At 38.5% G+C, this 16142-nt stretch overlaps 1 protein-coding gene across 1 annotated transcript; it reads left to right on the top strand.

The window, feature by feature from the left end:
* Positions 1–791: 791 nt before the first annotated feature.
* On the top strand, positions 792–15668 carry LOC149449993 (ubiquitin carboxyl-terminal hydrolase 36-like). The gene is made up of 12 exons (XM_089692511.1): positions 792–807; positions 2746–2871; positions 4996–5106; positions 6904–7015; positions 9536–9600; positions 10384–10454; positions 12049–12131; positions 12631–12742; positions 12865–13002; positions 13647–13747; positions 13852–13942; positions 15552–15668. The coding sequence occupies exons 1-12, from the start codon at positions 792–794 to the stop codon at positions 15666–15668; spliced, it is 1143 nt and encodes a 380-aa protein (XP_089548637.1).
* Positions 15669–16142: the final 474 nt, after the last annotated feature.

The raw sequence follows: 16142 nt of genomic DNA, 5'->3' as shown, positions 1-16142 counted from the left end.
AGAACCATCAATCTAAGATAAATTCCACAGAGTGTACTCCACCGAGGAGATCCTTTTATGATACCATCACAGTTATATGGATGAAATCCTGATTTCATCTGGATATTCCTTTATCCTCTACTACCAAGCACCACCGATGCCCATCATATATGAAACAGAATATAGTGTAAAACCACCAAACACCATTAAAATATACTTTATTAATGTGCTTACACTTTAATTCATCTTTAAAAATGCCTTTAAACAGAGATCAAACCTCTAGGAACGTCCTGGTATCCTCCACATGTGTTTAGAGAGGATTTGCCAGTAACCAAGATGGCCACACCGTCACTTCCGGTTCCGCTGTGCATCCCTTATGATTAAGGCATCCCTTATGATTAACCTCCCTGGTGGTATTCCCGAGTGTAGCTCGGGGTAGAGTTTCAGTACCAAAAGCAGTAACCCCGAGCTACACTCGGGAATACCATGCGGCGTTGCTCAGGGATTCCCTGCAGCGCTTACCTTGTCCTTCGCTCCCGCGATGTCCCTCCTGCAGCGTCCCCGGCCATCTCCTCCGGCCGATGCCGGCATCCAGCTTCCGTGTTACGGTCCCTGTGACGTCGGGACGTACGGGGGCCGGAACCGGTGGCAAATTTAAAAATTTTAAAAACTGTCATTTTTTTGTAAATGAATATTACATAGCAAAACATTGCTGTTTCAAAGCATTTCACATACTTTTTGTTCCTACTGCTTTGTCCTGTGCCCTGCCTGCATTTTGACTGTTCTTTCTGCCTGGAAACTTAGAAAAGTCCATGGCGTCCAAAAGGCGTCCCTTTAGGTCACAAGTGGTTTTAGACCGACTAGAGAACAGCGATAGTAAATTAGAACCACTTGCAGAATTGAGTGATAATGATTTGTGGGGAAATTCATCATCAGACACTAAAAACGATTCTGCGACTTTGCTCAGTGATGTGCAAACTTGGCGCTTTATTTCAAATTTCAGTGTTTTTGGTTTGATTATATTATTGAATTAAATGTATTATTATTATTATTTTTATGATTATTATATTATTATTTTTATGATTATTTAATAAATTATAATTTATGATTTCGTGTTTCAAGTTTTATCATATCCGGAATGTATACTAGACTCTTGTTCAGACAGATTTCAGTGAGTTATTCCTAAAAATTACAGGCCTACAATAAAAAAACTACATATTTCCATGCAAAATAATGGTACCGCTTTCAGCACCAAAAATCTGAAATAATCATACCGCCAGGGAGGTTAAGTCCAATGACGAAATGCGTCAAGGGAAGTGACGTCAGACGCACAGCCGAACCGGAAGTGACGGAGCGACCATCTTGGTTACTGGCAAATCCTCTCTAAACACATGTGGAGGATACCAGGACGTTCCTAGATCTCTGTTTAAAGGCGTTTTTAAAGATGAATTAAAGTGTAAGCACATTAATAAAGTATATTTTAATGGCGTTTGGCAGTTTTACACTATATTCTGTTTCATACATGATGGGCATCGGTGGAGCTTGGTAGTAGAGGGTAAAGGAATATTCAGATGAAGTCAGGATTTTATCTATAAGGCTGTGATGGTATCATAAAAGGATCTCCTCAGTGGAGTACACTCTGTGGAATTTATCTTAGATTGATGGTTCTAAAGGCGTGTTTATTAATTATATTTGGTAAGGGTATTTACTCCTTACACAATAGAAGTGAACACAGTTACTGACACCTGTTGCTGGATGCTTTTTTGCACTTGTTTGATTCACTGTCATGTTTGACACATTTATTCACTTTTTCACTGTCAGTGATCTCGTGTGCTTTTTGTGTTTTTTGGTTTGATATGGTTTGACTAAGTGTATTCATTTACTTATCCAGTGTATTTATTTGATGATTTATCAGGGATAATGCACTATATGAATTTTCTTTTCTTTTGAGGTTTTCTTTGTCCAGGGGAGCCATTTGGAAGGCTTTAACACCAGGATTTTTGGAACTTTTACTGAGTGACTATATCATTTTTGAAGGACACATTTTTATTATGGTTTTCCACTGATTTATATTTGGACTATTTTTGTTTTTGAATTTATTTCATTTGATACATGCTTGGAGATTTATATATGGTATAGGTAGCATATAATTATTCACATACTGTCACACTTTTAGGTTGAAAGTGTTCAATTCTGCTATTGAGTATACTTTTAGATTTAGATTTATTTAGGGGATACCGTACATTCAGATATTAAATTAAAATCTTGTGACATTTGGGAAGGGGTACAAAAATTCAAATGACAGTCAGGAAGGGGTTAACAACTGTCAATGACTGTGACAGTCAGGAAGGGGTTAACAAATTCAAATCTTGTGACAGTGAAAGTCAGGAAGGGGTTAACAAATTCAAATTTTATGAGCTATTTTTAGAATCTGGCTGTGATGTCATCAAAAGTTGACTGGGTATGTAGCACACAGAGTCGCATAGCTCAGAATTCTAGTAGTTTCTTTGGTGTCAGCCATGTGATGCAGTGGTGAGAAGGTTCCACACTTTGCCCCTGTAGAAGCTTTATAATATATCAGCCAAGATGGTATAGCATAGGGACATAGGCACTAAGAGTCTGTAGAAAGTTAATAACAATTAATAATTACCGATGCTTATATACTAATCATATTATTTATTTATTTTTTTAGAAAGGGTATTAGAGTCTCAAAGAAACTTTTTTAAAATTTCTTTAAAAAAAACATCGCAATGGCATGGCAGCAAGCATCAAACGTTGCAGCTGGTCTCCAAAACCTTGGCAACACTTGCTTTGCCAACTCTGTTCTGCAATGCCTTACTCATACTCGACCACTCGCAGACTACATGCTCACTTGTGAGCATTCTCAGAACTGTAAGTATAGTTTTCCACAACTTTGTACCTCTCATAGCTGTTGGGTGATTGTAGCTCTCATACAAAGACAACCTGCTACTGTTTAGTTCTTATTAATTGATGGTCACTGTTAACTGTCATTGAAGTCCATGCTTTCTTATAGTATGATGAGAATCAATGATTGATCAGCAGAAGATTGTGCAATCAGATTAAAATAATGAGGGAACACTATCCACTCTGCTTGACTATGCACACTGCATTCATAGACTGTCAGCCATAGTGTGGAGCTGGAAGTGCCCCATAAAGTGGGGGAGGGGGAAAACCAGTCATGTGACTTTGACAGATCCCATGACCCAGTTCTCCTCTCGGCTATTTTTATTTATTACACTCATTCATTTTTACTGTGCTCCTCCAGCTTTAAGACTACCAACCCTAGGTTCACACTTGTGCATTTGAATGGGCTCTGGTGGCTGCGTTTCTTGCAAAAAAAGTGGTTGCAAGGAAATTGCATGGCGCTTTTGTACTTTGCGATTTCCCTGTGGTTCCCGCACCCACAAACACCCAGGTTTAGATGCGTCGGGGTGCTATTAAGAATGAATGGCAGCCCCGCACATCTCTAAAGAGCAGCTTGTGTTGGCTGCAGGTGGTTGCGGGTGTGGGAACAGCTCCGATTCCCGCACCCGCAACTACCCCTAACAGTGTGAACCTAGCTTAAAGCCCATTGAGTGCAAAGCACATTTGTAAATAACACTAACGTGCTTTATGAATGTGCAGTGTTTTTTTTTTCCAAAGCAGCAGTATAGCAGAAGTGTGATTGTACTGCTTCTTTATGCAATTCAATACCGGGCAATTTTACACCTTCCTGCCCAGGCCAGTTTTCAGGTTTCAGCGCTCTCACACTTTGAATGACAATTGCACGGTCATACAACATTGTACCCAAACTAAAATTTTATCATTTTCTTCACACAACTAGAGCTTTCTTTTGGTGGTATTTAATCACCGCTGGGGTTTTTATTTTTTGCTAAATTAACAAAAAATACCAAAAATTTTGAAAAAAACACACGTTTTTCTTTGTTTCTGTTATAAAAGTTTGCAAATAAATAATTGTTCTTCATAAATTTAGGCCGAGATGTATTCTGCTACATGTCTTTGGTGAAAATAACCCAAATTAGGATGTATTTTTTAGTTTGTAGGAAAGTTATAGAGTTCACAAACTATGGTATAGATCTGAATATTGATCAGTCCTGAAGTACTGACAGCCAATCTACTTTCTTGAGGTCCAAGAATGTCAGAATAGTACAGATATCCCCCAAATGACCCCTTTTTGCAAAGTAGACAGTCCGACATACTTCATAAGAGGCATGTCGAGTTTTTTGAAGTTGTATTTTTTTTGTCATAATTTTTCGGAAAATGAAAAAATTTTAAAAATTTGTAACATTGTACTACTTTGGGGAAGTGATCAGTATTTTTTTTTTTTTTTTTACACAATTTGCTTATAGCAAAGAATTACTTTGCTATAAGCAAGCATTTACCTGAATTACATCGATTCATTCAGGGTTTTTTTTTTTTTTTTGTGTTTAGCTGTGATTTGGCCACAGCTAATCACATGACATGTGCATGTGATTAGCTGTGACCATTCACAGCTAGACACTAGTATACAATGGATGGCATGAATGAAGCCATCCATTGTATACAACTGTCATGTGACCTGCTGTGATTGGTCACAGCAGGTCACATGGTACCGGCAAAGGGGGCCGATACTCAGATCTGTCATCGGCCGTGTCCGAGGTACACGGCCGGTGACAGATCGTGCTGCAGGAGTGCAATCTGCGCATGTGCAGGAGGATGCCATATGGCGTCCACCCGGAACGCTGATGACATTTGATGGCCGCCATTCGGCCATAGGGTGGGCGGCAAATGGTTAAACGTGTACCCCCTAATGTTTTAGCTATGTTTAGACCTGGTGAATTGAGGCACTCAATAGTGCTGGCCACACAGGTTCCAATCTGCTTTAGACAACAAGAGAGTACAAGGATCCTGACACTGTGTTTATGAAGACCTACATTTGTGTGTGTTTCTTTTTATTTAATTTTTTTGTTGTTTTTTACCTGTCTTTATTATCATTTTAAATCTCTTTGATTTTAGGCCATTTGAAGAGGTTCTGCATGATGTGTACAATGGAAGTGCACATGAGAATGGCTTTCAGTAATTCAGGCAATGTTATGATTCCGGATATAGTCATCAATCAACTACCAAGTAAGTACTCTTTCTTCACTGCACACTGACAATATGAATGTCTCAGTGTCAGATGTTATAACTATGACCCATTAGAACTGGTCTGATGATTTGAGGAAACTCCTAGGTTGCTGTGTACCTGTAAGGCGTTGGCACATACCTGTTAAAGGAAAAGTTTACCTTTTGCCCAAAAATAATAAATGCGCATTTTTTTTGCAGGTTAAAAAATGTTGCATTTATTATTTTTGGTTGCAGGAGCATGTAAAGCATTGCACCAGTGCTCAGCAGATCACTGATGCCATGCAGGTCTCCTGCAGATCTGTCAGTATATCTGCATTGGGATGTACAGGCAAGCAGATATACTAAGAGGAAGATTCAATGAACTACCATGGCACTCCACAATGCTGTGGTAGTTCAATAAGAACTACAACCTGAATGTCGCTAAGGATTTCAGGACTTGTAGTTCATTCATTCACAGAACACTGTGAATGAATGACGCTGCAGTGTGGGCGGAGCACTGCATGGCTGCACTGTTTTTAAATCGGACAGCTAGTACTGAGAACTCCCCATACTTCTGTCACGGAGGGGGGGGGACAGCAGGCAGTGGCTGTAGCATTGGGAACATGTTACATGTTCCACACTATAAAAACAGGTGGAATGTGTAACATGTTCCCAAAGGTGAACTTATCCTTTAAGAGGGAACTCTGAGCAGAAACAGTAAAAACACTATTGTAAAATACACATGTGGGAATGTGCCTTAGGCCTTATGCACACTTGGGTTCAAAAATGCTTGTTGTACAGATGTTTGACAATTTTTTTCTTTTTTGTTTTTCCTGTAAACTTCCCTCCATGTTACCTATGTGAGTTGAGGCAGAAAAAAAACACTACTTGCAAAAATGTGGCTTAGGGGCATTTGTGAAGCTGCTTTTTCTCCTTCCAGGAGGAAGGCATTTAAAAGAGCCCCAGTGTGCATGAGGCCATACAGACAGCAGTTCCTCTATAGAATTTTAGCAACATGCATTTTGAAATGGCACAGACCAGTTCTAATGGTTACCACTGCAAACTGACACAGAAGATGCAGCTAACATGACCCTTCCAATATATTCCAATCTTCTATTTAGAACACAAATCTTTAGGCATTCCCTTTGCGGCTTATTATTTTTAACTTTAAGAGCCAAATCATACTTTGTACGCTCATACGACCATTATATGCATTAGTGCACTGCAGTTTCATTCATTTTGAAGGGCAGACCAACACAGTAAGGCAATGCAGCTCTGAGGCACATGTGTTGCATTATAATAGATAGTGAAAGCTTCTGTGCGTTGTGGTATGCCACAGTGATAAAATGCTGCATGTCAAGTTTTTTTGGGTTTTTTCGTCCTCTCTGAATGAATGAATAGGGTGCTTTAACATAACACACGTGCTCGATACAACTAGTGTTACTGCACATACTGTGTAAATGGGCCCTAAGAAAATCTGAAAGAAAGTATCTCCTCACTGGGTTCCTTCACCGCTCCATTGGATCGGTGGGTCTAGTCCCTGTAAACTTTCTATCAGACAGTGTTGGAGTTTATACTGGGTTAACAACCTGCTCCTCCTCTTGCACATGACAGTGTTTGGGCCTGGTAATCGACTGATCATGCTGGAAGTGTGTGGGGGAGAGCAAGCTTTTAAAAGAACCGGTTAACCTGAATCGTCCACATGACAAATTCTCTTTACCTAGTCTCTTTTAAGCCATCTATTAGTATGAGTATGTTATAATGTGATCTTAATATTTTATAATGTATCTTCACGGTTTTTCTTTTTTTTTCTTTTAGACATTGCACAGCACTTTCAACTGGGTCAGCAGGAAGATGCTCATGAATTTCTGATGAATGCTATTGATAAAATGCGGAATTCATGCATCTATGATATTCCATTTGAGTTAAGGTAAGATTCATTTACTCTAGATACCAGTGGGGTTCAGGTATACAGTTACCTGGAGGGTACATAAAAAAAACTACATAATCAACAAAAGAATCTTCTTCTCCAGTCGGACATGCATACCAAAAATACAATTAACTCTTAGGCAGGCCATAGCTTATACAATTTTCTCTCCTTCTACCATGGGTGGGAGGAAAGAAAATTGCTTGATTCCCCCATCAACACAGTCAGTGTTGATGAGGGAAACCCTCACGTGGAGTTATTGTGTTCTGACAGTGTATAGCCTACCCTGCTGACAGAATACAGCACCATGGGTGGGAGGAAAGAAAATTGCTTGATTCCCCCATCAACGCAGTCAGTGTTGATGAGGGAATCCCTCACGTGGAGTTATTGTGTTCTGACAGTGTAGAGCCTACCCTGCTGACAGAATACAGTACCATGGGTGGGAGGAAAGAAAATTGCTTGATTCCCCCATCAACACAGTCAGTGTTGATGAGGGAATCCCTCACGTGGAGTTATTGTGTTCTGACAGTGTAGAGCCTACCCTGCTGACAGAATACAATGATTAGTCCTGCACTAATTGTTCAGAAAAAAACAGGCTGCTTGTACTCAAGTCGCTCGATATATATCAACTTGTGTACAGCCAGGGTGCCCATACATGGATTGAAATTCGGCCGGTTCAGCAGGGAATTTTGATGCATGGATGGCCGGCTTTAGAAAGATCGCAGACTCTGACAAACCCTGACCTTATGTCAGTTACACATCAGACTATCAATCAAAAATTTTTAACTTCGAATCTAGACATTTCCCACCAATAAAAACCCCTTAGGGTTATCCATTGAGATCAGCAGCTCTCCTTAGGAAAACTCAGGTATTCTGCAATCTTAAGCTGGCCACATGCTAGTAGATTTTTAAATGAACTTCATACACATATTCATACAAAAATTCTCAGTACATTTGACGACTGGACAAATGTCATTGGAAAGTACTTCAACATTTTGTTTGCTTGGAACATTCAATTTTGGAGTGAATGAAATTCCCCAAACAAAAACCACATTCACTGTTAGAAATATGCTCATTTTGGAAAAATTTTCCATCCTGCTCCTTTGAATTTTATTGTCATTGTGGTAGATGAACATTGATTTTGACCCCCCTAAGGATTACAAAATCGAATAAATGTTCTCTAAATGAAAACATTTGAACAAAACTCTACTTCAGTATGACCAGCTTTACTCGCACTGCAGAAATGTTGTGGAGACATGTTATGGATATCCCAAAAATGGAGTGAACCTGACCAAACTAACAATAAGATTCCTAAATATGTTAAGGTCCGATCTCTATTACTGAAGTCTGTAGAAACCAAGCATCAGCCCTCTACTAAAATCCCTTTTTTAACATAGAATATATTCCTATTTTACTGGTCGTAACCTGGCTTAGAATATTATTATTATACAGTATTTATATAGTGCCAACAGTTTGCTCAGCGCTGTACATTACAATGGGAGACAGTACATGAGACAGTACAGTGACAATTCAATGCGATACACGAGGGGTTCGAGGGCCCTGCTCCTTGGAGCTTACAATCTAGGAGGGAGGGGATAGTGGTACTGGAAGAAAAAGCTGTGGGGGATGGAGTGTTAGGAAGAGTGGAGGAGATCGGCAATTAGCTGAGGGCGGGGTAGGCTTCCCTGAAGAGATGGGTTTTCAGGTTGCGCCTAAAGGAGAGGAGAGTAGGTGATAGTCTGATGGATTGGGGTAGGGAGTTCCAGAGGATGAGGGAAGCCCTGGAGAAATCCTGGAGACGGGCATGGTAGGAGGAGACCAGGGAACTAGAGAGTGGGAGGTCTTGTGAGGAGCGCAGAGTATGTTTTGGGTGGTATTTGGATATCAGATTGGTGATGTAGTTTGGGGCAGTGTTATGAACAGCCTTGTACATCAGTGTTAGCATTTTGAATTTTATCTGTTGGGCAATCGGAAGCCAGTGGAGGGATTGGCAGAGGGGGGTGGTGGATACAGAGCAGTTAGTAAGGTGGATGAGTCTGGCCGCAGTATTCAGGATAGACAGAAGCGGGGATAGCCTGTGGGAAGGTAAGCCGGTGAGGAGGGAGTTACAATAGTCAAGTTGTGATATGATAAGGGAGTGAATGAGTTGCTTAGTAGTTTCCGGGGTTAGGAACAGACTTTTTTGGAGATGTCGCGGAGGTGGAGTCTACATGAGTTTGAATATAGTAATTTTCTGTAAAACAAATGTATATGCTTTTCTGTAAAACAAATGTATATGCTTTTCTGCATGTCACTGATAACTATACAGAGAATGCCTGCCTTACGGCTTCTGTTACCGTTTGGGCTTTAAAGGAACATTTTGCTTACATTTTGGGGTGCTAGTTCACAGGTCCAGACCTAAACAGGATCACATTCACACTTCGAAATAATAACTGCTAAGTTCAATTCTGTGTATTTTGACTAAGACTAATTTGTAAAAGGAGTTAAAGTGCAATTTAATTTTTTTTTTTTTTTGTCCTTTAGCACTTTCCAAAGAAAAAGTTCCAACTTGGTGGACAGCCTTTTTTCAGGCTCTCTGAGATCACAACGTAAGTTGATATACTACCATATTTCATTGCATTGCTTTATTTAGAAAATTCTTTGAAGACGCTCTTTACCAGGGTTTTCCAACCTGCGACCCACATGTGGCCCAAGATGGCAAAGAAATGCAGCTCAACACAACATCATTAACTTACTTGAATGGGGATTTTTTTTGGGGGGGAGGGGACTTTGTAAAAATGCAGTTACGCTTAGCGAACACATGCGGTCAAAGAAAAATTTGACAGTCTTTTTAATGGACTGTTAGAAGATTTATCTTCCCAAAGAAAATGTCCCACTATTCACAATCAAGCCTTATTCATGTAATTTGTTTTTGGCAGCTGCTATATTTGCGAGCAACTGTTTTCAAGGATGACGTACAAGGGCAAAATTAGAACCAATATGTCTGATGAGCACCTTGAGAATTCATTGAGATTTGTTACTACATCCATCAAACCAGATATTGATGCGTTAGTTTATCAAAAATGGTGTAAAATATTGCACTAGTTTTAATGTTTCTCTTTTACTTTTATAAGATATTACAAAAAATGAAGTTTTATTACTTAGGTACATTACATATATCAGTGATTGTTAATTGTAATCTGCCTGACATTTTCTGCTCATCAGCTATCCTTATTGTTAGTGTATTTTATATCTGGCCCAAATCAATTCCTCTTCTTCCAATGTGGCCAGGAAAGTCAAAAGGTTGGACACCCCTGATCAACACGTTTTAAATTAATTTTTTGTTCAAATATATTAACAGTGCTAACTAAACATTTTTTTTTCTGTTGCAGTGGTTTGTCAGAATTGTAAGTACACATCTGACAGATATGAAGAATTCTTTGACATCGCACTGGACATTAATGTAAATATCAGATCTACTAATTTATTATCTTATAATTTAGCATTTTCGTTTCTTCCTATACATTAGAGGTCAAATTACAATTCTAGGGCACACCACAGAAGTAGCTTATTCATTTTTTTTATTTGTATGACGTTAATTAAAACAAAAAATACAGGGATCGATTTGTGAAAGATTCAATGGGAAATTTGCAAAGTGATTACTTTCCTGACTTTCATCTAGATAGCACAACATTCATCTGGCATTCCTTATTCACATTCACCCTATTTACTATAGGATGAATTCAGCATTGACTAAACCACCATGGAACTTTTGCAGTAGCTGTGAAGTACAGTGTATAGCTCTTGCTATGCAGATATATCTGCCAACAATTGCTCTCCATGGTGCTGCACTAGAAGGATTACCTGTCCCTTCTGTTAGACTGCTTTTATTGTTTTGTTTATATTGAACACAGAGTCAGCACTCTTTTTATAGACAATCATTAAATTTTCAGTAGAAAATGAAAAGGTTCCATAACTCAACCAGAAGAATTTTAGTAAAAGATAGGTTGGAGGAATTTTAGAAGAAAGTGCAGGAAAGGTAACATTCACACTTTTCTTACATAGGATGAATGTTAAAGTAGACATTTTCCTTTTGAAGAGCAGAAAATGCCAAATGTCAGGGATTGTAATTTTCACAGGGCAGATTTTTGTAGAATCCTAGACAAATTTTCAATATTTTGGCTTTATACATTGGGTAAATGTTCACCAAAGAATTATGAGCAATTATTGGGTGAAATGACCATTGAATCATTGGTAAATATCCCCCATATATTAGGTTTCAGACTATATGCAGTACAAGCTGTGTCAACTCTAGTATGCTTCACCCCAATTTGTGAAACAAACTTTGGGTATATTTGAACTGCTACTAGATTTAGGTCCTGCATTATAATGTAAAACAGTCAGTAACCCACAAAAAAGTTACATTGACCTATTTCATCATATATGACAAATGTTAGGTTGTTGTTAACCTTTCTGTAAGTTTTTTAAATTTAAAAAAAAAAGTAATCTGACACAGCATAACAGTTTTGAAACAAGTCTTAAAATGGAACTAAAGGTAACACTTTTTTCATGTTGAATAGAGTAAGGGAGGGTTATAACACCTGTTTAGATTTTTTTTTTTTGCCATCTGTGTCCTGTAAAGGAAATTTCCCCTCACTTCCTGTCTCCTTGCCAAAATAGAAAGTGAGAGGATATCCCTACAAAGTGAGAAAATCTTGGTGTGTCACCAGGGTCACCAGAACTAGTGTCCTTAGTGGAAGATTTCCTCTCTATTACTGTTCTGGGGACATCCCAAAATTTGGGTTTTTCTTTTACTTTCATTTCGATGATAATGGTAAACAGGAGAAATAAAGAGGGTGAATCTCCCTATTGGGGCCACAGACAGCAATAAAAACCTGACAGGTGTTCTAATCCCTCTCTGCTCTATCCAAAACTAAAAAAAAAAAGTTTTGCCCCTGCAGTTACAATTTAAGTTTGACCTCTGCTTATTGAAAACTATGTTTTATGTATTGTTATCACCGCTAACACGAAATACTAATGAATATTTTTTTTTTCAGCGTTCAGATACGGTTTCACAAGCTTTAAAAGAGTTTGTGAAAGTTGAAATATTGGAAGTAGACAACGCATACAGATGCAGCCAGTAAGTCTTTTTTTGTGGTTATTCAGTCATATACAGTCTATATATCTGTAGAAGATATGTAGCAGTGGAGGATGAAGAAAGTGTCCAAACCATTTTATTATGGGCTCCCATTCTATCCATAAGGGCACTCAAGAATATATTTTGTTTGTATTTTTCCAATAAGTACTCATTCACACCCTAATCCAATGTAACCCAATGAAATTAAAACGCATGTGTGTTTTTCTAAGCTTGAGTCGTTTAAGTCATTTTTATTTTGTTTATTGGGCATTGTAGTGCAGTGATGCAATGTGAATGTATATGTGCCAAAACTCTCTAATGCAGAGTGTTATGTGAACTGCCATAATTGAAAACAATGCGATTTGTCCTGTCATTGCACTGGGATTGCATTGAGCAATGCAGTCCAGTCACACATGGTGTGAATGAGCCCTATCTTTAGTTTCAAGTTCTAATATATTTAGCTTTGTAGCTATAGTCTAATTAACAATTTTTGCTTTCTTAGGTGCAACCAGTTGGTGACAGCCAAAAAGAGGAGCACCATCCATGAGGCTCCAAACATAGTAACACTGTCCCTGAAGAGATTCGATGTGTTCACTGGATCAAAACTGACAAAGGTAAGACTCTAGAGTGAATTATAGACTTTCCACAATGAGATCTCCTATTGTGTCATATTTGAAAATTTTCATAATTTTTTTTTTCTAATCATATTACTTATTGCATTGTTCTTTTGTTTCAGAAAATAAAGTACACCAAGACTCTTAACATCCGACAGTACACCTCAAGTCGCAAGAAGGCCATCGCATACGATTTATATGGTGTACTCGTCCACAGCGGCTACAGTTGTCACAGTGGACACTATTATGCCTATGTTAGGGTATTATTTTATATATGGAAATATTTTTAGGCTTTTGTGTATATATCAGATAGCATCTTCAACAACTTGCTATGTATATACAGCTGTTGGCCAAAGAGTTAGAATATAGGGCTTACATTATCTAGTATTCAATCACAAACTCAGCTGATGTAGAGGTTTGTGCCATATCTACTAGTTCACCTGGAACTTCAAGAACCGTTCCAACATTTCAGTTTTTATCCTAGAATGTGCAGATTTTTATATCCAACCAACACTATTAAAATATCCCTCTTCTATGTAATTTTATTATAGCAAATTTCTAAGGCACAAAAAATTATGTTTACTGTTACAAAGTTAACTTGGCTGCATTACGACTTGTGCCATTTTAATTGAGCTTCACACAACTCTATTTTTGGTCCAGAGGAAGGTAATATAAATCCTTTGGGCAACTGAAGAAACAAGGGTAGTTTTGATCAATTTCCTCAATCAAATAATTTCCATATTGACAATATCACAAATATATTTGTGTAGATTACTACTTGTAGACACATTTACTCAAACTTGCCCCAATATAATAAATATGTTGATTGTTCGATGTTGTGCTGAATTATTGCCTTTTTTGTGTGCTTGTTAATCAAGTTTTTCATTTATTTTTTTTATTTCAGGCCAGAGATGATCAATGGTACCTAATGAACGATGCAGAGGTAACCCCATGCAACATTAAGACGGTCCTAAACCAGGAGGCCTATTTGCTCTTTTACATGAGGTATGCTTTATCACAATATGATTTGAGATGCAGTTTACTGTGAACTTTTTATTCTTTTTATTATTTCATGTTACCATTTTTACTAATTCATTTATCTGTCTTAGATCACCTACTGAGCAATGCAGAGTGCAACCAACCAGATGCTCCAGAAGGGCCAAATCTCCTGATCAAACAATTGTTGAACCACGCAAGAAGGTAAGGAATCATCATAACAATACATGTGAACTTTCTCATATCTGCAAAAGAACACTGAATGACAGAAGGTTCTTGCTGACACTGTTATCACTGATATATCAATTTCTATCACTGATATATCAATCTAGCTCACCTAAGAGGGTTATTTGCCAAATAACTGTATCCCTGTGAAAGGGAATTCTCCATATTTTCCTGTGTAGAATCCAGTGCATGGTGGGTATGGAAATGCTGATGCATAATTTGGGGTCATGTATAGTAAACTCTTATAACCTTTTTCACCTGTAGCACCCTCCTATTCAGCTAGGGGGAGCTAGATTCGTTTTTTTTTAAATAGAGGCTGAGTAGCAGCCTGGTGCAATGGTCAGGGGGTCAAATTTTCAATCAGGGCTGAGAGGCTCTGCAGACTGGCTCTCTGAGACTTCCCCCTGCACTAGAACTTTGAAGAATGTTCTAGAAGCAGAGGTAGAGTGACTAGTCTGCACTCTCAAGGGATCCTGGCCAATCCCGAACAGGAGGCTTGGCATGGGGCCAGGAGAGTCCATAAGAGTGACAGAGCCTGCTCAGCAGCAGGAAGAGTTCAGCTGGAAAATGGAGAGGAAGTGAGAGGCTGGAGAGCAGGAGCCTAGGTGGCCAAGATAGAGAGGGGCTCACCTACAGGTGGAGGATTTTGGAAGGAGGAAAGCTCAGGACTTCACCGGCTCCCGGAGTGAGAGCCACCTATGCAGCAGGGAAGGAGCGGCCCAGCTAGAAGGCCTGGTAGCAGCCACTGACCCATTAGCAGCATAGGAGACGGACTGAGTGAGTAGACCTGCACCCACTGGGCTAGTAAGGGGAAAGAGGCACTCTAGTGGGAAACTAGATTAGCTTTCTTACCCGGGACTGTTTTACACTGCAGTGACAGGCACTGGATACCTTGCCCAGGGATTCACCCAGAACAGAAGGATTATGAAAATCTGGAGTCTGGGTTGGTACTACAGGAAATTCTGGCTAGCTCTCCAGAAGATAATTTTTGCTATAAAGACTTGTATATAGTTCCAGGAAAGTTTGTCCTCTGTTGCCATTACCATCAGGCATCCCATACACCCTTTACCCCATTCAAGTTGAATTCCCCTAAAAAAAAATAAAAAAGAACAAGCTCGAGGACTGGTCATGGTCTCCTGAATGCAAGTCTGTGTGGAAGATGTGTGTTGGCTGGCTGTGCAGGACTATAGGGGGACCCAAAACTCAGCAACTCCTAAGAGGGTAGTGCTACACACCCATTTCTTAAACATTTGCCTTCAAATGACTTAATATTAGTGGTGGACCATTTGCAGTACATCAGTTTGGTTAGTTTAGTGACCGATTATGTATTCCATGATGAAAAATGTACCCCAGAGATTTTAAAGACCAATAAAAAAAAAGAATTGTTAATAACATGCTCAGCCAAATTATCTGTAGCCTTGCTGAATGCTCCTATATAGGTTAACAAGTTGTAGTTTAAAGTAAACATGAGGGTTTTCTGTTTTGGAGCATAAAAAAGGTGAATTTTAAAATATTTGATTTTTCTAGATCTATACCTTCAGCTGATGCATAGGTGCATTTTTAAAAATGTTTTTTTCTTTCTTTTTAGAATGCGACATCTCTGAGTAAAGACCGAAAACAAAAACCTTGCTCCAACACCACAGCAGCTTCAGTTAGTACCAAGACTAAAAGGAAAGCAAGGCAAGACAGTCCCATGGAACAGTGAATATACCTTTTTGTATAAACCAAATAAAATCCCACTAGTGAATAAAATAGATAAATAAAATAAAATTAAAATATATAAACCATAAAGTGTCCAAGCAAATTGTAATCTCAAAATGTGTCCAATAAAGTCCAAAGTCCAAAACTCAATCCAGTAGGAAGGATTAAAATCTTATTTGATCAACGAAAAACCTCGAAAAAAAAAATAATAATCTATAGTGCATTAACTTCAAAACATAAATCCACTCCAATCAGTGCAATAGCAAACCACTCCAAATGTGCAAAAGCACACAAAAAAAAACAAAATAATTTATATATACAGTATATATTATATAAACAAATAAATAGAAATCTATGTTATATATTCTTAAAGCCGAAAAAAGCTCCAAAACCGTGAGCACTCCATGATCACTCCAATATAGTGTGCACTCTGTGATCCCACACACAGTAATATTAAATACTATTACCCTCTGTGAGC

The sequence above is a fragment of the Staurois parvus genome, unplaced genomic scaffold (genome assembly GCF_062004578.1).
Source record: "Staurois parvus isolate SC_StPar_1 unplaced genomic scaffold, SC_StPar_1.0 ptg000589l, whole genome shotgun sequence".
Lineage (NCBI taxonomy): Eukaryota > Metazoa > Chordata > Amphibia > Anura > Ranidae > Staurois > Staurois parvus.
The sequence above is the reverse complement of the archived record's forward strand: the minus strand, read 5'-3'. Positions and strand labels throughout refer to the sequence as shown.